We start from the raw sequence: 26,192 nt of genomic DNA, 5'->3' as shown, positions 1-26,192 counted from the left end.
CGGGTGATGGTACTGGTGTCCACAGCAGAAAGGAAACTTGGCCCAGTGGCAGGGACCCTATGAAGTAATGAAAGGCATGGGAGAGATGAACTATAAGGTGCGGCAGCCAGGCTGCCAGAAATCAGAGCAAATTTACCACATCAATCTTCTGAAATCTTGGCACGATCAAGAGGCATGCTTAGTCATGCAGGAGACCCTTCCCCAGGACGATAACTTACACAAGCAAGTGAGGATATCATCCGACTTAATGCTGATCCAAAAGATCGAGGTAGCCGACATGATTAATTGCAACCGAGATGTGTCCTCTACAAAACCAGGGCGGCCGACTGAAACCTATCACCATATCCGCACGATCCCTGGAGCCAAGGTAACATTGAGACCCTACCGAATCCCAGCAGCCAAAAGAGAAGAAATCAGGGCCGAAGTAAAGAAAATGTTAGAATTAGGGGTTATTGAATAATCTTACAGTGAGTGGTCCAGTCCAATTGTTCTAGTGCCTAAACCTGATGGTACCACGAGATTCTGTAATGACTTTCGCCGACTGAATGAAATATCCCAGTTTGATGCATACTCCATACCACGCATCAACGAACTGGTTGACCGACTGGGTAGTGCCCGATTCTTGACTACACTGGATCTGACAAAAGGGTACTGGCAGATTCCTCTGGCATGGTAAAGTGGACCGATGCAGCAGAGGGGGCATTCACAGACCTTCGGACAGCCCTCTGTAATGACCCCGTACTCATAGCCCCGGACTTTAACGGGGAATTTATTTTACAAACAGACGCTTCCGAGGTGGGGTTGGGGGCAGTTCTGTCGCAAATGATGGGAGAAGAGGAACACCTGATCCTCTACTTAAGCAGAAAGCTTCTTCCAAGAGAACAGAAATATGCAGTAGTCGAGAGAGAATGCCTTGCTGTCAAATGGGCTATGGAGATACTGCGTTATTACCTCTTAGGCCGGCGATTTACTCCTGTGACGGACCATGCACCCCTCCAGTGGATGCAGCGGAATAAGGAAAAGAATGTAAGAGTCACCAGGTGGTTCTTATCCCTCCAACCATTCCAGTTCCACATATGGCACAGGGCTGGATGCCACTATGGCAACGCTGATGGTCTGTCATGAGCATACTGCCCGGCGTCCCAAGTTGCCCAACTCTGTGGTGTTGAGCGGGGGGCGATATGTGACGGGGCAAGGCCATATGGCTATAGAAAAGTAGTGGGAGATAGATATATTAGCTCCAGGCTAAATAAATCCCTGGTACCAGATAAGTGAAATGGCAGCTGCTCCAGGGCAATTAAGAACTTTCCAGAAGGCAGGGAGAATGCTAGGTTGATTGGGACACCTGAAGCCAATCAGGGGCTGGCTGAAACTAGTTAAAAGCCTCCCAGTTAGTCAGGTGGGTGTGAATGTCTGGAGCTGTGGGAGGAAGTTGCGCTGTTGGAGAGACTGAGTAGTACACACCATATCAGCCACAAGGAAGGAGGCCCTGAGATGAGGGTGAAGTGGAGCTTGAGGAAGTGAGGGCTGCTATGGGGGAAGTAGCCCAGGCAATTGTACATGTCATGTTTCTAAAAGGTCAGCTACCATAGCTGATACTATTAGGGTCCCTGGGCTGGAGCTTGGAGTAGAGGGTGGGTCCGGGGTTCCCTTCTCCCCCCCCCCCACCTTTCCCCCTGATTAATCACTGAGACTGGGAGACAACAGAGACTGTGCAAGGAAGGATAACTTCTCCTCATCTCCCTCGCTGTCTTATGATGAAAATGGCTCAGAAGACTGTGACCCTTGTCTCTAGAGAGAGAAGGGTTATGTGGAGGGTCACAGTGAGCCTCTGAGGCTAGTGAAATCTGCCAGGAAACATGGGACCCACAGAGGCAAGGACAGAGCTTTGTCACAACATTCATAAGCATATTCCCATAAAGCATTATGGGGTGCAACATCACACACAATAGGTGATTATCCCGTGGAACTAACTGCCACATGATGTCATAGTGGGCAAGAACTTAGCAAGATTCAAAGAGGGACTGGATATTTCTATGGACCATTAGAATTTCCAGAGCTGGAATAGTTAATGCATACAACTTCTGGCAGGAATATTAAACCTCCTGCTCCAAGATTTTGAGCTGACTGTAACTATTACAGACCAAGATGAGACGTAACACAGGATGATTATCCCCAAATCTGTTACTGCAGGGGTCTTGCACTTCCTCTGCAGTCTCTGATGCTGAAAATAGGACACTGGAGTGGACAGGCCTCTGGTCTGCTCCAGTCTGGCTATTCCCTATGACTACATCAGTGGCTCTCAACCTTTCCAGACTACTGTACCCCTTTCAGCAGTCTGATTTCTCTTGCATACACCCAAGTTTCACCTCAGTTAGAAACTATTTGCTTACAAAATCAGACATAAAAATACAAGTGTCCCAGCACAGTAGTACTGACAAAATGCTTACTTCCTCATTTTTACCATATAATTATAAAATCAATTGCAATATAAATATTGTACTTACAGTTCAGTTGATAACATATAGAGCAGTATAAACAAGTCATTGTCAGTATGAAAGTTTAGTCTGTACTGACTTCACAAGTGCTTTTTATGTAGCCTGTAAACTAGGCCACTCTCTAGATGAGATGGTGTACCCCCTGGAAGACCTCTGCATACCTGAGTGGTACATATACCCCTGGTTGAGAACCACTTACCTAAGTGATTTGCCCAGGGTCAGAGAGGGACCAAATGGCAGAACTAGGAATAGAAACCACGAGTCCTGTAGTCCAGCCCACCACCATAATTACAAGCACAGCCTCACTCCCTCATTCAAGCCTCCAAATGCCCATCTGCATGGTCTGGCCTGGCCCAGAGAATGCAGCAAGGCTTTAGCCCATGAGCTCCTCTGCCCCATGAGTTGGGCTGGCAGAACCTGGCTACCCCTCCCTTGATGGCCACATCAGTTGATTATTTGGGCATGCTCTTGCTCCAGCACTGCTCAGTGATGCTGGCCTGGTTGGTGTTCAGATAAGGGTTGGATCCCTCCTTTGAAATAGGACAGAGCGGGGGAGACACAGCTGGGATCCCATTCCAGGGCAGTCCTTGCTCCCAGCCCCCACTGCTATAACCCACCAGCCTCCCCTGCCCTCCCAGAGTCAGGGATAGAACCCTGAGGCCCCTGGTGACCCTCCCTATCGCAAACCACCAGTCCCAAGGCCCTTCCCCTCTTCAGCCACTGTTAGCTGTTACCTCCGGCTCCCTGAACCACAGGTACTGGGCTAGCCCCCTCTTATGGGAAGCAGAGACCCAGCCACTTTAGGGGAGGTGCTGTGAAACAGAAGAAAGGTCCAGTGGACAAAGGATGAGAAGGGGAAACACCACCCCACAGACCAGCATCCTCTGCTCCAGCAGCCAGGGAGGATGCTGGCCTTGGGCTAACAGAGGTTAGGGGGTGCTGGGGTTAGGGGCAGCAGAGTCAGTGCTAGTGGTCAAGGCTGGGCTGGCAGGGCTATATAGTGCCCCCTCTGGCTGGGTCTGGGTCCATGGGGTGCTGGGGGCCCCAGCAGTCTCTGCATCAGCCCCTCTAGCTGGAGCGGGGCTGGCAGGGCTCAGTAATATCCCCTCTGGCTGGGGCTGTGTCACACACAGAGTCCATCCCTTCTTTCCCCACTGTAGCTTTCACAACGAAGCACAGCAGGGCAAACTTTTGGAAGAACCAGCTGTGCTGGGCATCCGGAAGGCCCTTGATGTATTTGATCTTGGACCATTTGTTGTGGCCAGCCTAGGTAGCATCCATGGTGTGCAGGGTCTGGCCTGATGGGCGGGGACCAGGGGTAGCCAGCCGGGGCCTGAGCACTGAGGCCAGAATGCAACATCTGTATGGGGCAGATGCTCTCCCAAGAGTGCTGGGCAGGGACATGGGTGTGAGCTCCTGAAACACACACACATTACACAGCTGAGTGAGAGCTCTTGAAACAAACACACACACACACACACACACACACAGAGCCATGTGAGAGCTCCTGGAACCACAGGGGCTAGAATTAGGGGTGCTATGCGTCATAGCACCCCTAATTGAAGTGGTTTCCAATACATACAGGGGTCACTGGCTCTCAGCAGCCCCCCAATACAAACTGCTCCAGTCCCGCCCCTTGCCTGTATCGCGCATGGACACAGAGCGAGCGCTGCTCACACACCCACCACACACAGCCTGGGGTGTGATCTCCTGTGACACACGCACCAACACCGCACAGCCGAGCAACACACACGACACAGCCCGACCTTTGTCCTTCTGTCACACGCGCTGCCCCCCTAGTTCCCCCTCCGCTCCCAGAGCCGGGAGAGAACCCAGGAGTCCGGGCTCCCAGCTCCCCACGGCACAGCTCAGGGGCGGGGACCGGGCTGCCCCGTTACGGGCTCCTGCTGCCCGGGGACCAGGTGCAGCGAGCGCCTCGGAGGCAGACTCGGGACCCAGGCGTCCGGGGGCTGGGCAGGAAGGTCTCTGCGCTGGGGCCTCCCCCGGCTGCTGGAGCTGGCGGCGCAGGCGCGGGGCCGGGCGGGGAGCGGGCGGGAGGCGGCCCCGGGGAGGCACCAGCCGCGGGGCGGGAAGTCGCTGCCCGGGCGGAGGAAGCGGCTGGGGCCGGAGCTGAGCCCGGCGATGGCTGCAGCGGGGCCGGCGCAGGTAGGACGCGGGGCGGGGACTCCCCGGCCGGGCACTGGCTGGTCCCGGCTGGGGCCGAGGGGGGCCGGGGCCGGGTCCCTCCCGCGCTAGTGACCCCGGGGCTGGGGGCTGCCGCAGCCGGAGCGCTGGGGCCGGGGAGCGGCGCTGGGGGCCCCGGGCCGGGCGGACACGCGGAGCCGGGCCGAGGAGCCCCGAGGCGGCCGAGCCGGGGCCGGGAGCGGGGCCGAGCACAGGCCTGGGGCGGAGGCGGGGACTCCGGCCGGGGGAGGAGCCTGGTCCCTGCCCTGGGATTCGCGCCCTTCCCAGCGCCCCGCCCCAGAGCCCCGTGGGGAGCCGAGGGCGACTCCTGTTCCCGGCCAGCAGGGCCCGAGTCCCCGGGGGGCTGTGCGGGGGGGTCTCCCTGGGTCACAGCTGCTGGGCTGGGGGTTCCCCGGGGGCCGCTGCCCTAGAGCCCGCGTCCCCTGCTGAGAGCCCGGGCTGGGGCTGGAGCGGAGGGTGCTGAGTGTGTAACGCTTGTGCCAGCAGCTGCGGGTGGCGTTTGAGGACGTGGCTCTGTATTTCAGCCGGGAGGAGTGGGAGCTCTTGTCCCGGCCAGAGAAGCAGCTGTACCGGGACCAGATGCTGAGGAATTACCGGGTCCTTGTTTCCTTGGGTAAGGACAAATTTCACTTCATTTATTCACAGCTATAAGTTCTGGCGGGTTCCCTTGATGCCTCACCTGCTAGTGGCAAATATCAGCTCCTTTCAGGCTGGTTTCCTGTTTAAGGAGAAATCAGAGCTACAGAGCCTGGATCTAATCTTAGTCTAACATTATGTACCTCAGTCCTGCAACAGAGGTGGTTGCAAACAGCACATGAACAACAACCTCTTCCAGGAATTCCAGCCCAGACACAGAGGGCAGCAACTCTGCCTCAAGGACTGATTCTAGTTAGACAAATAAGTCAGGAAGAAAACTCACCTCTGCTTGTAACAGCTCCCCATCTCCTCCAGAAAGAATGAACATCATAAATTTAACAACCGTACAGTTGAATAATGCTGCATCCTAAGCAAAAGAACAGATAGGTCTGTGTAATGGAGCCACCTTGTGCCACATGACTCAGCCCCCAAAGCAAATTGAGAAGGTTCCATAGCATGAGAGTACGAACCAAACTTGCCTCCTGGGAGATGGGAAGAAATCTCCTCTAAGGAAGGTTTATTTCATTATTCTTCTGCTTGGGATCACTTTGGCTGTCCTCTGAAGCAGCGACTGAGACCAGTGTCCCGCTGTAGCAGGTACTGTGCGAACAAACCCTGACCGAGATCGGGGTCTCGTCGTGCCCAGTGCTGCACAGACACACCCTGACCGAGATCGGGGCCCTGTTGTGCTGGGCTGCACAAACATATAAATGTGTCCCTGCCCCCAAAACTTGAGTGAAAAACTGATTCTTTCCCCCCAAACAGGCTATTCAGATTCCACACCAGATTTAATCCACCGGATCGAGCTCGGGGAGGCAGAGCTCTGGATCTGGGATGCCGAGGACTCCAGGGAAAGCTCCAGGTGTGAGCGCCCCTCCTCAGGTGAGTCATAATAATCCAATCCCTTCTGATTTATACAGCTGCTAGCAGAGGGCTCCTTAATGTAGAAGTGTAACAAGGGGCGCTCTTGGGTGATACAACTGAGAGTATCAATTCAGGATGAACTGCTTAAAGCAGGGCAGTCACAGCCCAACAAACCCAGCTCACTACTAAGGCACATCAAACCAGCCAAACAGAGAGGATTTCGGTTTCACCCCAGTGGCTAACCAGAAGTCACACAAGCAATTCTCTCAGATAACCCAGTTCCCTTGTATCACCACCCGTAGCACTCCTTATAGGAAGAAATGGTTATGAAAACCAGTGTCCCCAGTTAAAGAAAAAGGTTCTCCCGATCCCAAAGGACCAAGCCCCACACCCAGGTCAATATACAATTCAGATTTCACCCACAAATCACGCTGTTACCAATCCTTTACAATCTAAAATCTAAAGGTTTATTCATAAAAAGAAAAAAAATATAAATGAGAGTTAAAACTGGTTAAATGGAATCAAATACATACAACAATTGCAAAGTTCTTGGTTCAGGCTTGTTTCAGGTTTGATGGAATTACATCCAACGCATGGATGGGCCATTCAGTCCTTTGTTCAAAACTTCACTTGTAGAGAGATTATTCCGGAGATAAGGACTGGAAGCAGGAATGAAGACAAAATGGAGGGGTTTCCAGGGCCTTTTATACCCTCTGCCATGTGGAAGGAAACCTCTTTGTTCTTACTGTGGAAAATCACAGCAGCAAGATGGAGTTCGGAGTCACAGTGTACTTGTCTGGCCTTGATATCTATGAATCACAAAACTGTAGGCCTAGAAGGGACCTTGGTAAATCATCTAGTCCAGTCCCCTGAAGTGAGGCAGGACTAAGTATTATCTTTCTAGATCATCCTTAATAGGTGTCCGTCCAACCCAGAGGTGGGCAAACTTTTTGGCCTGAGGGCCATATCTGGGTGGGGAAATTGCATACAGGGCCATGAATATAGGGCTGGGGCAGGGGGTTGGGGTTGGGGTGTGGGAGGGAGTGCGGGATGTGGGAGGGGGTGCAGGAAGGGGCTCGGCAAGGGGTTGGAGCAGAGGAGGGGTGCGGGGTGTATGAGGGAGCTCGGGGAAGGGGAGTGCACAGTGCAGGAGGGGGCTTGGCAAGGGGTTGGGGTGTAGGAGGGGTCTGGGGTGCAGCAGGGGGGCTCAGGGCAGGGGGTTGGGGTGCAGGAGGGGTGCAGCAGGGGGGCTCAGGGCAGGGGGTTGGGGTGCAGGAGGGGTGCAGCAGGGGGGCTCAGGGCAGGGGGTTGGGGTGCAGGAGGGGTGCAGGGTGTGGCGGGGGTTGGGGTGCAGGCAGGGGCCTCAGGGCAGGGAGTTGGGGTGTGGAGTGCAGGAGGGGTTCGGGAACTGCGGCCAATGGGAGCTTCGGGGGAGGAACCCACAGGCAAGAGTGGCGCTCGGAGCCCTCTGCCCCCAACCCCTTGGGCCACAGGGATGTGGTGCCGGCCGTTTCCTGGAGCGGCATGGGGCCGGCGATCCAAAGCCCCAAGGGGGAGGATCTGGCCTGTGGGCTGTAGTTTGACCATCCATGGTCTAACCTGTTAGTAACCTTCAATGATGGAGATTCCACATCTTCCCTTACACTTAGGAAGTTATTCTTAATCTCTAAATGTAAATCTCCCTTGCTGCAATTTAAGACCATTGCTTCTTGTCCTGACTTCAGTGGATAAAGAACAATTTATCACCCTCCTCTTTGTAACAAGCTTTTACGTACTCGAAGACGGTTATCAGCACACACCCCCCCCGCCCCAAATCTTCTCTTTTTCAGACTAAACAAACCCAATTTTTTTCAACCTTTCCTCATAGGTCATGTTTTCTAGACGTGTAATAATTCTTGTTGCTCTCCTGTGAACATTTCCAATTTATTCACATCCTTCCCAAAGTGTGAGGCCCTGACTGGACACAGTGATCCAGTTGAGGCCTTACTAGTGCTGAGTAGAGTGGAAGAATTACTTCTCGCATATTGCTTGCAACACTCCTGCTAATACATCCAACAACGATATTTGCTTTTTTTTCCCCTTATAGATATTCCATTGTTGACCCATATTTAGTTTGTGATCCACTATAACCCCAGATGGTTTTCTGCAGTACTCCTTCCTAGGCAGTTACTTCCCATTCTGTATTTGTGTAATTTTCTATTCCTACCTAAGTGTAGTACTTTGTGTATGATCTTATTGAATTTCATCCTGTTTCATTCTGACCATTTTTCCAGTTTGTCAGGATCATTTTGAATTCTAATCCTGTGCTCCAAAGGGCTTGCAATCCCTCCTAGTTTGGTATCTTCCGTAACTTTGAGTGTATTCTCTGTGTCATTGTCCAGATAATTTCTGAAGATATGGAATAGAACCAGACCCAGGACAGATCCCTGCAGGATCCCACTCGATATGCCCTTTCAGCTCATTTGTGAACCATAACAATTACTCTGAGTGCAGTTTTCCAACCAGTTGTGCAATCACCTGATAGTAGGGTTCCCTATAGTAGGTATGGGAAGGTGATATATTGTAGGTTTTTCCGTATAGTAGGTATGAGCATTTCACTGTAATGTTCTAAAACTGTCCCACGTTCCAGACAGCTGCTGCTGGGGCAGTGAACATATTTGGGGGCCAGACAAAATCGTCCTGTGGTCCACCACTTGGAGTACCATAGTGTATGGGCTGGGTGTGAAAGAGAGGGTGGTGGAATGGCCTTTGTCACATCCCCTCTCCTCCTGCTCTCTCAGTAGCACGAAATCTTTGTCACTTACATTGCTTCAGTGTCAATGTTTAGACACCCCTCAGCCTTAACCTGATCTGTGACTGTCTGTAGATCAGAGGCCTGCTGGGTGGCAGCCGTTCACCCCTTCCAGCTCAGCAGTGTCACTGATTGTCTTGTGACACAATACAGACCTGTTTTGCAGGTTACATCACACAAATCCTGAGTGACTTGTCATGCCCTTAACCCCTTTTCCACCACTCCAAAACCCCCACCTTCTTGAGGATTTTAGTTTAGTTTTAGTTTTGTACAAAAGAATGAAACATCAGGCCCAAGGTGAATGACTTTAGAAGGAATTCTTAGAAAAGGACTCACTCCCCACAGAGGAATAAACTACGATGTTCTAAGCAGCTTTAAACCGGTCTCACTGGGTTTCATTTTAGTAGCTCCTTACTAAGTAGTTTCAAAGCAGTATAGTTAAAGCAGCACAAAAACTGGTGAACAGGCCTCATGTGATAAAAGAGGAGAAAGTGAAGAAACCAGCAACATGTAAAATTTAGTTGGGGTTGGCCCTGCTTTGAATAGGGGGTTGGACTAGATCAGAGGTTCTCAAACTGTGGTCCATGGACCATCAGTGGTCTGCAAGCTCCATTCAGGTGGTCCGTAGATAGTTCCCTTTAAGCCTAACAGTACTCCCATTGATTGACTCTTAAGTAGCAAGCAGCTACTAGGTTTGCTTGGTGTTTTGTATGATAAAGACCTTATTTGCAAGCTCTTGGAGGCAGGGATCTGTGTGCAAACTCCAAGCCATGTGTTAATGTGCCCCAGAGCCTATAAAAACTCAACGAGTACGCTGTGAGTTTTTGAGCTGGTGACACACACAACACGATGTGAAACCAGGAGAACTTTGCCTGTTTCTACAGGGCTCTGTTGCATTTGCACAGCGTGGGTCCTAAACACTCATTTAAAATACCCGTAACCAACCACTTGATATTTTACTGCCCTTTGTATTTTCAGTGTTGTCACTTGTTTGTGCTTTTGTTTTGCTGTTTGTGTCACTTTATTATATATTTTTACTGTTGTGTGTGTGATATATTAATCAAATTACAGTTGACATCTCAGAGAAATTGCGTAAGCCTGAGTGAATGGCTTTTACTCTCCTTTTCAATATCAGAAAATACTGTATTAATATTTGCAATGAGAGCATGAATATTGCTAGTTGACACGAGATTTGTTTAGCATCTTAAAGCTGAGCTATGTGTGCAGATAATATGCATGCAAGCGAGATAGTTAATTATTATTAAGGTTTCTTTTTTAATACAGCGCTTTTATCCAAAGTGCTTTACAATAGTTAGCTAATGGCACAAACAACATTTGGAAAGATCATTAAGTGGTGCGCTGAGACCCTCAGGAATTTTCAAGAGGTCCACGAAAAAAGAAGTTTAAGACCCATTGGACTAGATGACCTCCTGAGGTCTCTTCCAACCCTTATCTTCTATGATTCTATGAAAATAAAAATTTCTGATAGAAATAAAACCAAAATCAGATTGAAAACAAACCGTGGACCCATTTTCAACTGTGTTAGCACTTAGGGGCCCAAGTCCTGGATCAGGGCCCCTTTATTCCAGGTGTTGCCTGTTGCCTGGGCAGGCTATAGTTGAAGCACAAAACAAGACTCACAAGGTGCATGACACACGTGGGAACAGGCACCAGGCGCTGCACAAACAACATAGGGTAGAACCACCCTGAGTCAGGCTGCAGATTTGTTATGGCATTTCATATCAGACATTACAGAGCAGTTACAGTAAATTTAGTAAAAGCCACAGGTCGCTAAACTTACTGTGACAGCTCCATAATTTTTAATAAAACCTCCTCCTCCTCCTCGCCCTGCCAAGGGGTCACCAACCGCTCAGCAGGTCCCCCAGCGCTCCAACCCTGACCCCTGCCTGGTGCAGAGGGGTTGGGGTGGGCTAGAGTGGATCTGAGTGGCAAGGCCATTCACTGAAGTTTGGCCTCCTCCCCCCACCATAATGACAGGAAGGAGGGGCATATCTGAGTGGCACTGTAACCCGGCATGCCAGGTGTCAATTCCTGGAGTGAGGTGTTTGATCCCGACAGGAGCCGCCGTTGCAGAGTGAGGCACCCATCCAAAAACCAGTCATGGACAAGTGGGGAAATCGCTCCATTCGTGACATTTTTCCTTCCTTGACAAACCTGTAGCCTTAACCGTGAGCTAACACCGGGATTGCCTCTGCTCTCTCCAGCAGGGCTTGGGATCCTGGGGGGAACGAGAACACCACCTGAATGTGGGGAGAGCGCAGCAGGAACGCAGGATCCCATGGCCCACAGGGGGATCCATGCACAGGACGCAGTCCATCCCCGGGGTGGACTCAGCCAGAGACCAGATGTGGCTGCACACCAGAGACTCCCCGTGGGCTGGCGCCCCCACCGCTGCATCGACTGTGGTAAGAGGTTCAGCAACCCACTCGCACTGAACCAGCATCGGTGCATGCGCCCCAGAGAGCAACGGTATCGCTGTGCTGACTGTGGCAAGAGCTTTGCAGAGAACTCAAAGCTGAGAATACATCAGCGCACGCACACAGGGGAGCGTCCGTATCACTGTGTTGAGTGCAGCAAGGGCTTTGCACAGATTTCACACCTGAGGACACACCAGCGCACACACACTAGGGAGCGGCCACACTGCTGTGCTGACTGTGGCAAAAGCTTTGCGCACAGCTCAAGCCTCAGAGTACATCAGCGCACGCACACCGGGGAGCGGCCACACCGCTGCACCGACTGTGGCAAGAGCTTTGTACAGTTTGCACACCTGAGAATACACCAGCGCGCACACACTGGGGAGCGGCCGCACTGCTGTGATAATTGTGGCAAGAGTTTCATCAGTGCCAGTGCGCTCACCATACACCAGCGCGCACACACTGGGGAGCGGCCGCACCGCTGTGCTGACTGCAGCAAGAGCTTTGCACAGATCTCACAGCTGAGAATGCACCAGCGCACTCACACCGGGGAGCGGCCGCACCGCTGTGCTGATTGTGGCAAGAGTTTTGCACAGATCTCACAGCTGAAAATGCACCAGCGCACTCACACCGGGGAGCGGCCGCACCACTGTGCTGACTGCGGCAAGAGCTTTGCAGAGAGCTCAAAGCTGAGAATACATCAGCGCACGCACACCGGGGAGCGGCCACACCATTGCATGGACTGCGGCAAGGACTTTGCACAGATCGGACACCTGAGAATACACCAGCGCACGCACACTGGAGAGCGGCCGTACTGCTGTGATGAGTGTGGCAAGAGTTTCATCAGTGCCAGTGCGCTGAACACACACCAGCGCACGCACACCGGGGAGCGTCCGCACCGCTGTGCTGACTGCGGGAAGGGGTTCGCACAGATCTCATACCTGAAAAGACATCAGCGCATGCACACCGGGGAACGGCCACACCGCTGTGCTGACTGCGGCAAGGGCTTTGAATACAGCTCAAACCTGAGAGCGCACCAGCGCATGCACACCAGGGAGCAGCCGCACCGCTGTCACAATTGCGGCAAGAGCTTCAGCAGCACCAGTGCAGTGACCAAACATCAGAGCACGCACACCGGGGAGCGGCCATTCTAATGCACTCTCTGCAGCAAAAGCTTTGCACACAGCTCACACCTAAAAATACACCAGTGCACTCATACCAGGGAGCAGCCGTACAGCTGTGCTGACTGTGGCAAACGCTTTTCTCAGTTGGGCAACCTCACCCGGCACCAGGTCACTCACACCAACACCCTTGTATCACTGGCAGGGCCAAAGGGGCTTCTGGCAGCCAACAGGCCTGACCCAGCGCCAGCAGATGCAGATCAGGGAGTGGTCCTGTCCCCATGATGCCCAGCAGAGAGACTGTGTGGGGCAGGAAAGAGGACTTTGCTGAGCAGTGTGGGGAAGAGCAGACAGGTGTGGGGATTTTAGAGTAGATGGTCACAGCCTACTCCATTAGGGACCCCCTACATCTAGCTGGGATCCACCTAGGATATCCCCTCCCCTCATCTAGCTGGGATCCAGCCAAATCTCTCTCTTTCTGTCCCATACACATACACACACACATATCTAGGTAGGATGTAGCCAAGACACATACCCCACCTCCCCATCTAGATGGGACCCAGCCAGGAACTTTTCACCACACCTACCCTGGTTCCAGCTGGGGGTGACTCTTGGGCAACAGGTAGAGGTGGGATTTGCAGGCCTGTCTCAGCATGGATTGGGCTGAGGGGCGGGGCAGGACAGGCCAGTGCGTGTGATTGAAAGAAGACTCAGGAACTGCTCATGCTGTCTACTTTAAATAGAAATGTGATGAACTACGTACCTAATGTGTAACAAAGGTCTGTCTAACCTGGTGTATCTTTGCTATTAAACAAGCTGATGCTTTCAGATGTCATGGGGAAAAGCCTGGGTGCAGTGTAAATCTTTAAGACGAACCAACCAAAATGTTCTAAGGCCTCACTGAACATGAGGCCTCATGAACCATGTGACTGGCAGGTGCACAAAGAAAGTTTCCCATTCTATGCCAAAAAACCCTAAAATTTTGCACACCATATTTTAATATTCTGCATATTTTATTTGTCAAAATAATATAATATAATTATGCTAATTTCAATTATTTTGGTAATTTATTTCAAAATACCTGTCAGCAACTGTGTCTATAACAATACAAAGAACTAAAAAAAATTCAGGAAGTGATTTTTCACAAATAGATTCCTTACTAGACTTATTAACACAAACTTTGAATAATTCATTTAAACTACAATATAGAAATGTATTTCCTGCACCCCTCAGAAGCAGTGCAAAGCCTTGGGGGGAGCCAGGAGTAATGGAGAAGCTAAGGGAGAGGGAAGTAATTGCTGAGAAGGAGCCTGGAGTGAACTTTGAGAGTTGTTGGGTGTGGGTGGGAGAAGTATGGAACAGGGTTTGGTTTTTTGTTTTGTTTTTTTGGGGCGGGGGGGGGGGGGGAGAATTGTTAGAGAGTTGGAGAACCTCCCTTATGGAGACCTTGACCTCACCCATTCAATCAGACACCTCTGATCCTGTCCCCATGTGTCCCTGCACCCCCACTTGGCTCAATGTCACCCCTCTAGCTCCTGTAACCACCACCCCCCAGCAGCCCCATGTGCCTCATTGTGTCCATCCCCCTCATATTGCCTCCACACCTAGCCCCATGGGCAGGGTGCTGTGAAGAAAGCAGCCTCTAACCCCCTCCCTCTTTTCCAGCTGTGAGCCAGCTGCCCTCTCTTTTGGTGCCACAGCAGCCCGTAGTGGGCAAAAGGTGTAATTACAGTGCTTCCCCATCAAAATCAATTATTCTGCAGTGAAAAGAAATTTGCAAGGCCCATGAATTCTGAGCTTGCACAGTAATGCAGAATTCCTCCAGAAATATTGCATATGAAGTGACGCTACTGGTGTTTCAGTCAGATGTAGGGAATAATCAAGCCCTGGTACACAGGTGCATAGAACTGTTAGTTCTTTCATTAACTTTCTGTTGGCCATGTAGTTGCCAACTTTCTAGTTTCTGAAAACAGGACACTACAGCAAGAGCACTGGAAGTTTCCCCTGTCCCACCTCTTCCCCCGAGGCCCCTGCTCTGCCTCTTTCATTGATCCCCGACCCTTCCCCCCGCATTCCCCTCTCCCCTCCCACCGCATTTCTTGTCACTCAATCTTCACTCTACCTTCCCCAGCAGCACTCTTTCTACACTGGGAATGGGATGGGAGCTGCAACCCTGACGTGGAGACTATCTGTCCACAAGATACAGATAGGAGGTGGCCCCAAGAGTGCAAGGGCTGGCATGGGTTGATGACCCTCTGCCGCCTACCCCCACTCATGGTAACCAGACTTTTGGGGTGTGGTCGGTAGATCTGACAAGAAACTGGGCAGATCCCCTTTTGACTGGACTTTCTGGTAAAAAAATGAGACACCTGGCAACCCTAGCCACGGACCACGCAATTGAGTCAAATCACTGTATATAACTGATGAATTACTATCCAAGGACAGAGCAATCCAGGCGTGGGAAGAGACTTTCTATAGAGCCAGTGTTCTAACATCCAGATGGACATTTCTGCAGACAGCTACAGGTCTGATGAAAAAAGCGTGGAGTCATGCAAAGTTGGACAAACAAGTGCATGGCAGAGAGCCCACGGAAAGTAACATGTGGAGGTAGGTTACTGACCAGATACGAGCCAGTTGATGATGTGACAGGTTGTAAACCCCCCCCCCCCCTTGCCTTCTGGGATGCCACCTGGTGTACTGGGATTTCACTGAGTCTGCCTGCTCCAGTAACCTGGGTTCCCTCTCCCTGTTTGGCTGTATTAGGCTCTGCAGCCTCTGGGAGCACACAGCTGTAGAATCACACAGTCTGCGAACAGCTCTCTGTGAGAAGACTCAGCTAGGAAATCGCCCAGCACTCAAGTGCAGCTCCCCTCTGGAAAGTACACCCAAAATAATACTGTATGGCACTGTAAAGAAATCTGTACAACATAAGCTCATAAATTCACCCCCTCCCTCAATATGGAGGAAGATATGCACAATCCCCCCCCATTATGAATTGCACAGCTGGATTTAATAATTAAAAAAAAACCAAGTTTGTTAACTATAGAAGGCAGGCTTTAAGTGATTATAAGGGATAGCAAATGCAACAAAGCAGATTACCAAGCAAATCAAACAAAACGCTAAAACGTCTAAGGCAGTGGTTCTTAACCTGGGGTGCACTCACCCCCTGGGAGTGCGAGATGCCCTTTCTGGGGGCGTGAGACATGCCAGATTTTTTTAGTAGGCAAATCATCAAAAACACAAATTAAGCACAGACACGTAAGTACAACTACTTTGTTTCATCAAACCTATGTATTTATTAATATTATACATTTTTTAACGATTACTGTAATATACAAACAGGTTTAAAGAACTGATGTACTTCAATGATTTTTGATAAGGGGTGCGAGAACCTATTTTGAGAACCAAAGGGGTGCAGGCTGCAGTAAAGGTTAAGAACCACTGGTCTAAGGCCATGTGTACACTACACAGGTTTTGGTGACACTGCCATGACGTTAAAAGTCGGGCAGCATAGCCACTGTTTGTCGGCTCTTTTGCCGACAAAATACTTCCACGCCCAGCGAGCGGAGTTCGCATTGTCTTCAGGAGCATGCTTCTGCCAACAACACGCCGTTCACACTGGCACTTGCTGCGACAAAACTTTTCTCTTTCTTGGGGAGGGGGAAGTTAACACCTCCGAACTACAAAAGTTTTGTTGTTCAATTGCGCATGTAGAAATAGCCCCAGGCTTTGTCAACGCTGGCAGATGTACAGTGCCAGCAGTTACAGCGACTCTCAGAGATCGCTGCAGGGAAACCGCTGTTGTGTGTTCACACGGTCAGCTGCCTCTGCAATAGTGTGAACACACTTGTGGCACTTGCATCGGCATTCAGAGCAGTGCACTCTGGGTAGCTATCCCACGGAGCATCTCTTCCTCTTCTGCCGCTAAGTGTTTTGGGAAGTGAAGAGGAGCTCGACGTTGATCTCACCACGCGTAGTAGGTACAACACGAGATTGCTCATGGCATTCACAGAGGTGCTGCCCACCGTGGAACACCGCTTTTGGGCTCGGGAAACAAGCACTGAGTGGTGGGATCACATCGTCATGTATGTATGAGATAACAAGGAGTGGCTGCAGAACGTTCAGATGAGGAAAGCCACTTTCATGGGTCTGTGTGATGAGCTCGCCCCAGCCCTGCAGTGCAAGGACATGAGAATGAGAGCTGCCCTGCCCATGGAGAAGCACGTGGCAATTGCACTGTGGAAACTGGCTACTCCAGACTGCTACCAATCAGTCGCTAACCAGTTCAAAGTGGGAAAGTCGACCATTAGACTTGTGTTGATGGAAGTGGCTGGCTGGAGGCTGAGTTACCAGGCTGAGAAAGTGCCATAGTGCTGGAGCGACCATGGATGGGGGACGCTAGCCCAGCGAGAGGGCTGTGATTCCATGCCTGGCCACCAGGGGGGCACGTATGGATGAGGAGATTCATTTAGGATCGGCATAGCCGGGGGGACTGAATTCCCCCCATCGTCCGAAAGCACTGATGGAAGTCTTGGTGGCTGAAGGAAGGTCTGTTGAGGGACCGAGCCGGTCACTAGATTTCCCACTTCGGTTCCAGGGACTGGGTAAGCAGCCAAAGCAGGGCTAGGGGTTTCTCCAGCCGCTCCTAGAAACCCAACAGAAACAGTACGAAGGACAGGCAGTGCTAGAGAGGCAGCTGGCTATCTTCATGGAGCAGCAGCAATTCCTATCAGAGATCCTGCAAAGGGAAATCAACCGTGCTATGCCCATGGACAAAAAGAGCAGAGACAGAGAGCATGCCGTGGCAGTGCTGAGAAGGTTAGCCCAGGAGAGCAGGGCACGGGCAGGTATACAAGCGTGGCCTAATGCCAAGATGGGGACAAGAGTTCCTCCATATCAAAAGACACGGCCTGCTTAGGAAATTGCTGAGTGGCACAAGGAGGGGCCAGGGCCTGCCCCCAAGAAGGTAGAAGGAAAGGAGAAGGTGTCCTCCAGCACAAACACACATGAGGCAGGCAAGGGGGAGGTGGCAGGGATGGCTATGGGCCTTGCAGAGCCTCAACCAACACAGCCTGTTGGGTACTGCAGGGAGGTGAAGGACGAAATGGTTGGCCCAGAGATGAAGCAGGCTGAAGGAGGGACAAACAAGGGTGGAGCGGTCCATGGTGGGTCTTCAGACCTTGACAAAAAAGGCTTTGGGGGATTCAGCGGCAGTAGCAGAAAGTTTTCCAGGAGAAACTAAAGGCTTCAGAACAGGCTCTGCCAGCAGCTGTTAATGAGAATGAGTGGCTGCAGGAAGAGCGTTGGGATCCTGCAGAAGAGGAGGATGCCTCTGCATTCTGGTGAGCGAGCTGGCAGGGGAGCTGGAGACGCTGAGCATCCAGGCTGTACGAGTGCGCAGCCGGTGACAATGACGAGAGGGCGAGGGATGAAGCTTGGACAAGAACAGAACTTGCCCCTGGTGTGCGCCGGGTTCTGTGGAGGAGGGTATATAACATGGTGGTTTGGCCTGTGGGAGATAAAGCCTGAAGCGAGGCCAAATGAACTACAGAGTGAGCCCCACCTGATGGGAAACCACAGCAAAGATACAGGAGCAGACCTAGCTGTTTGGTACGGGACTTTGGGGCAGAACCGGAGTCCAGACTAGGACTGGGTTCTCCCACCGTTCCCAAGGAAAGGGTCATACAAGGCCATAGAAAGGGCTACCAAGCCCAGCAAGGGCAGGCCGAGCCAAAGCCAGGCTGGGGAAGAGCCCAGAGGGTGGAAGGTTTTGTTTCTGTTAAAGACATTTTTGGACTTTCAGTTTGGAATGAGTGTGACCCAGGAAGGAGTGGACTAAAGGACGGTCACCTGGCTGGAGGGCTGAGTTCCCAGCCAACAGACTGCCAGAGCAAATATTGGTGGGGGTGCCAGCCCAGCAAGAGAGCTGTGGCACCAGGCCTGGCCAGGACCCAGTGGTGCGTGAATTCTTTTACAAGCCTGGTTGCATTATGGAACCAGCCTGGTATTGGAGAGTGGTGGGGAGAACAGGGAGATGGGAGGGGCTGCGGAGGCTGGGGTGGGGATGAAGCTTTGAAGCTGGGAGGGGATTCGAGAGGGGGCCCAGCTTGGGGGTGGGACCCTGCTGGCTGTGTCTGGAGCACTGTGTAGCCTCTTCTATGGGAAGTGCCCGTGGGTCAGTGGGGTCTGAATCTCTCTCATGTGCCTTTGGTTTCTTTGGGCATCACAGGAGATGTCTGGTGCCTCACTTTCTCCATCTCTGAAGTGGGGATAATCCTGACCCATATTTAGAAAGTGATCCTCTGTTCTTGCTTCCCAAATCCCTGCCCTCCTTGCCCCTCTGACCTGTTCCTCAAACGTCCATGCCCATGTTTAGTCCCTGTCTCACCCCCACCCCCAACTGCAAGGTCTCATGCACAGTCTCCTGCCAGCAAACTGAAGCCACCACTGGATCTAGAACAGGAATCACAGGTCCTGTGTACTGCCTTGCATGGAGTCTTGACCATGGGAATGGGGAAGGCCAACACCCATATCCGGGTAGATCATCATCCTACTCCTCTATGCCAGGAGCAGGAAGGCCTCTGGTCCTTGTTCTCTTCAGCAGCTGGAGCTGCTGAAGTAGGGGTGGGGTGCACAGCGATGGGAACAGGGCCCAGGATTAACAAAGTGTCAGAGGGAGATTCCCTCTCTGTGGGAGATTCTGTTACCCCTCTGTGGGGAATCCCTTCCTTGCAGATGCTGTGCTCTGGTTCCTTGGCTCTGCCAGGAGATCCCATCCCTAGCAGCTTGGCTGTTCCATACCCTGCTGTGTAGCAGGCCCTCTTCAGAGAACTGCTCTGGGCAAGGACTGCAGAGTCAGCTGTCTCCCTGGCAGGTGTAGCCCCAGGTTCTATAACCCTGATCCATGGTCTCCCTCCGCGGGCAGGCTCTGAACAAGGCCTGCACAGAGAACTTGGACGCCATGCTGAAGAGCCTGCTGGCAGCAACCCCCAGCACAAACTCCAGCCCATCTTGGAGGTGAGCATAATGGGGAGGGGCACTAGGAATTTTACCTCAGCCCTGGGGAGGCCTGGAAATGAGAGACTGGATGAGCCACATTTCCATTGTGTCCGGCTACTTGAGAGCCCATTGGGCCACCCTTGGTCAGGGCAGTCAGTGCAGTGCAGTGTTGGGGCCCTGCCTCCTTCAGGGACACAGGGAAGGTGCTGATGCTTTGAGACGGGGCTCTGCCTGGTTCTTTAGAGCACTAACTCCAAGTTCCCAGGCCAGCTTGGGGAGTGAGAGTGTCAGACTCCGGTGTGGCCCAGGAGAAGGTCCTCGGAGAAAAGCAGTGGCTGATTCCTAGGGAGCTGCTGAGATTCCCAAGGAGGGAATGAGCCCTTCTCTCCTGTGGTCACAGAGGATTGTAAGGAGCAGGGGCTTGTCCTTTGTCCAACAGGGACCTGTCCTAGGTCTCACCCACATACCTGGGAGAGAGCTGGGAACTTGACTGGGTCCTACCCCTGCACTTCCCCGGTACACTCTCTTCTCCCCTCCCACCTTGGCTATTTTGCTCTGGGTCTATGAATATGAAACAAACAGGAACTTCTTCTCCATCTTCGAGGTTCCGCTCAGGACTCCCAGAACTCTGTTACCCTGCTGCCTCAGCAGATGAGAGCTTTGCTGATGCCCAGCTGTGTCAGCTGCCAGACACACCAGCCTCTCTGCCTTGCCAGCAAACTCTTCAAGACTCTGCCAGACTAAAACTTGCCTTGCAGGTAACAATCAGGGAACCCCAGATACCCAGAAACGTCCCCCTGCAGTGTCCAGTCCCCTTACTGGACACTCACCGAATTGATTAGGCTTACTACCTCCAAAGAGACAGGGCACACCTCAGCCTGTTAGGTTAGCTGGAGATTCACACCTCACTTGAACACACAGCACTGAGACTGTTTGGGAAGTGGAGTAACAAAGAACAGAGATCTAAGAGGCACCTTAGAGACTAACAAATTTATTTGGGCATAAGCTTTTGTGGGCTAAAACCCACTTCATCAGATGCATGGAGTTAAAAATACAGTAAGCAGTATATATATTACAGCACATGAAAAGATGGGAGTTGCCTTACCAAGTGGTGGACATCGCCCACTCCCAACAGCTGACAAGAAGGTGTGAGTATCAACAGAGGGAAAATTATTTTTTGTAGTGACCCAGCCACTCCCAGTCTTTATTCAGGCTTAATTTGATGGTATCCAGTTTGCAAATTAATTCCAGTTCTGCAGTTTCTCGCTGAAGTCTGTTTTTGAAGTGTTTTTGTTGAAGAATTGCCACTTTTAAGTGGATGAGCTATTGCCAGCAGGAGAGTGAGTTTGTGTGTGGGGGGGGGGGGTGAGAAAACCTGGATTTGTGCTAGAAATGGCCCACCTTGATTATCATGCACATTGTAGGGAGAGTGGTCATTTTGGATGAGCTATTACCAGCAGGAGAGTGAGTTTGTGTGTGTATGGGGGTGGGGGGGGTGAGAAAACCTGGATTTGTGCTGGAAATGGCCCACCTTGATTATCATGCACATTGTAGGGAGAGTGGTCACTTTGGATAAGCTATTACCAGCAGGAGAGTGAGTCTGTGTGTGTGTGTGTTTTTGGAAAAGGGGGGGGGGTGAGAAAACCTGTATTTGTGCTGGAAATGGCCCACCTTGATTTTCATGCACGTTGTAAGGAGAGTGGTCACTTTGGATAGGCTATTACCAGCAGGAGAGTGAGTTTGTGTGTGTGGTTTTTGGAGGGGGGTGAGGGGGTGAGAGAACCTGGATTTGTGCAGGAAATGGCCCACCTTGATTATCATACACATTGTGAAGAGAGTGGTCACTTTGGATGGGCTATTACCAGCAGGAGAGTGAGTTTGTGGGCGGGGGGGGGGCGGAGGGTGAGAAAACTTGGATTTGTGCTGGAAATGGCCCAACTTGATGATCACTTTAGATAAGTTATTACCAGCAGGAGAGTGGGGTGGGAGGAGGTATTGTTTCATGGTGTCTGTGTATATAATGTCTTCTTCAGTTTCCACAGTATGCATCCGATGAAGTGAGCTGTAGCTCACGAAAGCTCATGCTCAAATAAATTGGTTAGTCTCTAAGGTGCCACAAGTCCTCCTTTTCTTTTTGCGAATACAGACTAACACGGCTGCTACTCTGAAACCTGTCACTTTTAAGGCTGTTATTGAGTATCCAGGGAGACTGAAGTGCTCTCCTACTGGTTTTTGGATGTTACAATTCTTGATGTCTGATTTGTGTCCATTTATTCTTTTATGTAGAGACTGTCTGATCTGGCCAGTGTACATGGCATAAGGGCATTGCTGGCACATAATGGCATATATCACATTGGTAGATGTGCAGGTGAACAACCTCCTGATTTTGCTTTTGCTGCAATCGTCACAGCAGTATGGCCGCTCCCCAGTGTGTGCGCGCTGGTGTATTCTCAGGTGTGCGATCTGTGCAAAGCACTTTCCACAGTCAGCACAGCGATACGGCCGCTCCCCGGTGTGCGCGCGTTGATGTATTCTCAGCTTTGAGCTCTCTGCAAAGCTCTTGCCACAGTCAGCGCAGTGGTGCGGCCACTCCCCAGTGGGCATGCGCTGGTGTATTCTCAGGGTTGAGCTCTTTGCAAACCTCTTGCTGCAATTGGTGCAGCGGTGCGGCCGCTCCCCGATACGTATGCGCTGGTGTATTTTCAGGATCAAGGACCAGCTGAATCTTCTGCCACAATCAGCACAGAAGTAGGGCCGCGCCCCGGTGTGCCGGGCCAGTGCGAAGGGGTTGCTGAACTTCTTGCCACAGTTGATGCAGTGATGGGGACACTGGCCCATGGGGAGTCTCTGGTGTGTAACCAGGTCTGGTCTCTGGCTGAGTTTACCCCGGGGACGGACTGCGTCCTGTGCATGGAACCCCCTGTGGGCCGTGGGATTCTGCGTTCCTGCCGCGCTCTCTCGACATTCAGACTGTGTCCAGGGGGATCTCTAACCTTGGGAGTTTAATACAAGCCTGGAGTGGCAAGTATTAAGGTTTAAAATCCTTGCGGGCCCCCACCTTCTGCACTTGAAGTACCAGAGCAGGGAATCAGCCTTGACAGTAGGTTTTATTAAAAATCCTGGAGCAGTCACAGTAAATTTACAGACCTGTGATGTTACTAAAGTTACTGTAACTGCTCCGTAATTTTGGATACAAAACGCTGTAACAAATCTGCAGCCTGACTCAGGGTGTTTCTATCCTATGCTGTTTGTGCAGCACCTAGCGCCTGCTCCCACAGGGACTATGCATGTCTTGGGTCTTGGTTTAAGCTTCAATTGTAGCCTGCCCAGGATACAGGCAGCGCCTGGCACAACAGGACCCTGGTTTTGTTTTCAAACTGATTTTGTCTTTATTTCAATCAGAGGGGTTTATTTATGTGGTATTGGTTCTTCACTTTCTCCTGTTTTATGGCATGAGGCCTGTTCCTCAGTATTTTTGCTGTTATAATTCTATTGGTTTGAAACTAGTTTAGCTGAGGGGCTACAATCCCTTCATGTGGATGCAGTGAGACCAGTTTAAAGCTGCTTAGAACAATGTAGCTTATTCCTGTGGGGGAGCGAGTCCTTTTCTAGGAATTCCTTTTGAAGAAATCATTTACTCTCGGCCTGAGGTTTCAGTCTTTGTGCGAAACTAAAACTAAACTAAAATCCTCAAGAAGGTGGGGGTTGCGGTGGGGGGGCGGGGGTTGGGGTGTGTCTGAAGGCTTTGAGGGGATGTGTGATGTAACCTGGAAAACAGGTCTGTATTGTGTCACAACCCGCTCCCTGGCACTGCTGAGCTGGAAGGGGTGAATGGCTGCCACCCAGCCTTTGATCTACAGACAGACACGATAGGGCTGAGGCGTGTGCTAAGCATTGACACTGAAGCAATGTAAGTGACAACAATTTCATGCCTCAAAGAGCAGGAAGAGAGGGGATGGGACAAAGGCCATACCACCACCCAGGGCCAGTGCAAGGATATTTTGCACCCTAGGCGAAACTTCCACCTTGTGCCCTCCCCCCGGCGCTGCTTATAAACTTTCAAAAATGAATACTGCCTAATGTGGCATTGTTCATTAGAATTAATACATGTTTGGCTTGAAAATTTATTAATTTCATTATTTAGGCTCCATATTTAATGAAAATAAATGAATAACCTGACAGCGTTGACATTGTTATTGTTTTCACTTTGTACAACATAGCATGGATCTTAAAATAAATCACATACTCTGTGACAGTGTATTGTGTATAATGTAACACATTATAATTTAGAATTTATTTTTCCACACTTTCAGTTTACCAAATTTAGAAACAAGTTCCTCCAAGTCAATGCTGCGAGCCATGTCATGTTCTATTGACAAGGTACATAGCCCAAGTCTTTGTTTCAACATTGACATTCGCATGTATGTTTATATCAACTTGAGCTTCGATAAGCTTTGCTCACCACTGGCCACAGAAACTGGGAGAGTCAAGAGGATGCGAAGAGCCATAACTGTTGGGGAGACTGTCAGCTTATTTTTCCATATGAAGTTCAATACATCTTGCGGTGATGCACTCTTTTGGACTTGTCTTGCAATAGCTTGCAATTTGTTGCACAAGTCAAAGGCATCAATATCTTTGGATTCACCATGTTGCAAAGCGTGCTCCAGATTCAAGCAATGTTCCATAATTTGCTTTGGTGTTGTATTTTGCAAACTGTAATCATATAGGAAGCCAAATACTGAACTAATTTGCCGCATCACTGTGAATCTTTCTTCAACCGAATGTATTTCTGTGTCGATGACTGCAAAGTAAAAGTTCACTTTGAATTTTTCTTTCGGATTATAAATAGGTTCGTCATCTGCTTCATATGTGAATGGCTTCCTCTTTTTTCTAATACGGATTGGATCTGGTTCAAAAAGTGCCGGTACATCCAACTCTTCCACAAATTCACCTGCATCTACCAATGTTTTCTCAAAGTCTGCGTCACTTCTGTGGCCCACAAGAAACTTCTTGGTTTCTCCAAGTTGATTAATGGCCTCACGTATGTCGAATTCTTTCGCCTGAAGTTATTTGCTAGTCATGTTGATCTCAATATGTCATACCACACAACAAGAAAAACTTGAAACTAGAAATGGCTTTTGCAAGATGCTTTGCATCAACTCGTGACGTATTGCCAGATGATCCTGTTAGAGTAGTGTCATCATAGATCTCTATCAGAGCGTCATAGATGTCACCAAGCTGATAGCGAAGAGGTTTCAAAGCATCGATTGGACATCAATTGGACTTTCCCATCTTGTTTCTCTCCCATGGTTTACCTGTGAGATTAGATACTTCCCAGTGACATGTAGAAGCTGAGAAATACACATAAACACGCTGAACTAAATCAAAGAAGGCGGTTGCCTCCAAGCCACACTTTGCAGCATCATTAACAACCAAATTCGATGTGTCTGTATTCGCACTGTCAGTCTGGGTAGGACCATCCTGGGATGGATGGAGAGACTCAGCTAGGAAGTACTGCAGGTCCCTGCTTGCCCTACACTCCTCTCCCTCTCCAATACCGCATAGTTGGAGCCAATCAATCGCTGTTTGCATTTGAAGCCAATAGTGCAGCTCTACATTTCCCTTTAGCCCTGATCTGTCTTTGGGGCACAGTGTCTCTCTGGCTTTGTCCCTCTCTCGACGCCTGGGTCCCGGTTTGCAGAAAGCCCCAGCCCAGGGCAGCTCCAACCGTTCCCCCGCTGACAGAGGCTGGGGCAGAGAGAGGGGCACCGGGGCAGCTCAGCTCTGCGGGCTGCCATCCTCTCCAGCCGCCCGCGCACGAGAGGAGCGCGGACCAGCAGGGACCCGAGCTGTGGGGAAGCGCTTACCTTGGCCAACGCACCAGCGTCCTCTTCCTCCGCCGTACTGCCGTGTGAGGCTCTTTTGTTCTCGGGGGGTGGGGTGGGTGAACGCTCTCTCCATGCCCCCCCCCGGGGCTGAGCCAAGGCAGCCGCCTGTTTCTTTGTTAAGCCCTGCTGCCGCCAGGCTTGCTTTTTGGTGCCCTAAGTGGCCCCTAGTGGTTACACAGGCCCTGCCACCACCCTCTCTCTCTCACCCAGCCCATACACCAGTGTACTCAAAGTTGTGGCCTGCAGGACAATTTCATCTGGCCCCCAAATGTGTCCACTCTCCCCACAGCAGCTGCCTGACATGTGGGGCAGTTTTAGAGCATTACAGTGAAACGCTGCAAGTGACAGAGATCTGCTCTACAAAATGGTGTCACCTCGCACTCATTGTATGTGACTGGTCCTGCCCTGAGTCATTCCCAGCTTTCTCCTTGCTCGCTGGGGACAGGTTTCTCCAGTCGGAGAGGTCATGTGTGAAGTGAACTGGCAGAGAGGGTTTGGGGTGGGAACCTGGAGAGAACAGCACCTTCTCTGCCAAGGGCCAGTGACTCTGGGATGCTCTCACAGGCTGTGAGAAGGTTTTTGCCTCTTTGAGCTACGTCTGGATCCAGGTGCCCAGCGCCACAGGACACCAGCACACACATGCCTTGAGTCAGGAGGGGCAGAGGCATGAAAACTCATTTGAAAAATCTCTGGGGCACCCCTTCCTTGGTATGATTTTCTGAGGTGTGGGAAGCCTAGGTGTTGTGGTGTATGGC

General features: G+C 51.0%; 1 protein-coding gene across 1 annotated transcript in view; it reads left to right on the top strand.

The window, feature by feature from the left end:
- Positions 1-13,503, top strand: part of LOC141989675 (uncharacterized) — a 28,292-nt gene extending 14,789 nt beyond the window's left edge. The window contains 4 exon segments of the mRNA XM_074956609.1: positions 4,421-4,664; positions 5,181-5,316; positions 6,105-6,221; positions 11,220-13,503. Of these exon segments, the coding sequence (XP_074812710.1) occupies positions 4,421-4,664; positions 5,181-5,316; positions 6,105-6,221; positions 11,220-12,835 (2,113 nt within the window). The 3' untranslated portion in view covers positions 12,836-13,503.
- The last annotated feature ends 12,689 nt before the right edge of the window (positions 13,504-26,192 follow it).

The sequence above is a fragment of the Natator depressus genome, chromosome 6 (genome assembly GCF_965152275.1).
Source record: "Natator depressus isolate rNatDep1 chromosome 6, rNatDep2.hap1, whole genome shotgun sequence".
In the NCBI taxonomy this organism is placed as follows: domain Eukaryota; kingdom Metazoa; phylum Chordata; order Testudines; family Cheloniidae; genus Natator; species Natator depressus.
Note: the sequence above shows the minus strand (reverse complement) of the source record. Positions and strands in the feature narration are given on the sequence as shown.